This window comes from Eimeria mitis, genomic scaffold (genome assembly GCF_000499745.2).
Source record: "Eimeria mitis Houghton genomic scaffold, Emh_scaff3080, whole genome shotgun sequence".
NCBI classification, from domain to species: Eukaryota; Apicomplexa; class Conoidasida; order Eucoccidiorida; family Eimeriidae; genus Eimeria; species Eimeria mitis.
Genome location: NW_013571427.1, coordinates 4517 through 6143, shown reverse-complemented (window position 1 = coordinate 6143; position 1627 = coordinate 4517). Strand labels below are relative to the sequence as shown.

Sequence of the window (1627 nt, the reverse complement as noted above, 5' to 3'; positions counted from 1 at the left end):
TTTTTTTTTTTTTTTTTTTTTTTTTTATTTTTTTTTTTTTTTGCGGTGTGGGGTTAATGATAAAGAGTATATAAATATAAATAAATATAAATAAAAAAGACAAAAATAAAGAAATAATAAAAATAAACAACAAGGAGAATATAAATAAAGAAAAAATAAAGAAATAAATAAATAAATAAATAAACACAAACAACAATATTAATACAACAAAAAAACCAACAAACAAATACACAAAAACGCTTATATGCAGACAGACAAAATAAAAAGAAACAAAGACAAACAAAAACAAACAAACAAAAAAAGAAAAACAAACAAAAACAAACAAAAACAAACAAACAGAGACAAACAAAAAAAAAGAAAAGGAAGAGAAAAGGAGACAAAGAAGAAAAAACAGCTTTAAATAAACACAGACAAAAAAACAGACAAAATAACAAAGACAAAGACAGACAAAGACAAAGAAACAAAGACAAACTAACGGAGACAAAGACAAACACAAAAAAACAAAGACAAACAAACAAAGACAAAGACAAAGACAAAGAAGCAAAGACAAAGACAAACTAACAAAGACAAAGACAAACTAAAAAAGACAAAGACAAAGAAACAAAGACAGAGAAACAAAGACAAACTAACAAAGACAAACTAACAAAGACAAAGACAAAGACAAACTAACAAAGACAAAGACAAAGACAAACGAAGACAAGAGCAAAGACAAGAGCAGCCTTAAACAAACAGAAGCTCCTCTGTGGGGTGCTCCAAAGGCAGCAGCAGAAAGCCGGCAGCCAAGAGATAAATGTTTGTCTTTTTGTTGTTTATTTAATTTATTTATTTATTTTATTTATTTATAATTTATTTATTTATTTATTTTAGTTATTTGCTTGTTTATTATATATTTTATTTATTTAGTTCGGTTAGTATAGCACGCAAGGATATGCTTTTCCCGCTGCTGCTGCTGTTGCTGCTGCTGCTGCTGCTGTTGTTGCTGTTGCTTCTGCTGCTGCTGCTGTTGCTGTTGCTGCTGCTGCTTCTGCTGCTGCTGCCACTTTTGCTGTCGCTGTTGCTGCTGCAGGTGTTTCTTCTGCTGCTTCTTTTTGCTGCTGCTGCTGCTGCTCTCTCTGTTAAGAAGCAGCAGCACTGAGGGGCTGTCTTTGCTCCTCATATGCCGCTGTAGGCTGCTGCTATTGATGCGCCGCACTGCTGCTGCTGCTGCTGCTGCTGCTGCTGCTTCTGCTGCTGCTGCTGCTGGTGCTGAGCTGCAATGCTGGAGGCTTTGCTCTTCTCGCGCTGCTGTTGCTGCTGCTGTTGTTGCTGCTGCTGTTACTGCTGCAACTCAAAGTGTGAAACGAAGTGTCATAACATCCCCCTTGCTGCTGCTGCTGCTGCTGTTGCTGCTGCTGCTGCTGCTGCTGCTGCAGCTAGTGACGAAGAGCAGCAACAGGCATAGTTTTAGCTCTCCTTGTGTTTGTGTTTGCTGCTAGCAGGCTGCTGGCTACCCGCAGCGGCAGCGTGGGGGGCTGCCGCAGCGACCACAGGCGGCCGAGGGACTTAGCTTTTATAATTTCAAACTCACGAGACCCGCTGCTGCTGCTGCTGCTGCTGCTGCTGCTGCTGCTGCTGTTGCTGGTGCTGC

General features: G+C 39.2%; 1 protein-coding gene across 1 annotated transcript in view; it reads right to left on the bottom strand.

Moving 5' to 3' along the window:
* Positions 1-895: 895 nt before the first annotated feature.
* The window catches only part of EMH_0062070 (uncharacterized protein), a gene marked incomplete at both ends in the record, with an annotated part of 5063 nt that continues 4331 nt past the window's right edge, over positions 896-1627 (bottom strand). Inside the window, 2 exons of the mRNA XM_013497993.1 lie at positions 896-1320; positions 1564-1627. Coding sequence (XP_013353447.1) covers positions 896-1320; positions 1564-1627 — 489 coding nt within the window. The remainder of the gene's footprint in view (positions 1321-1563) is intronic.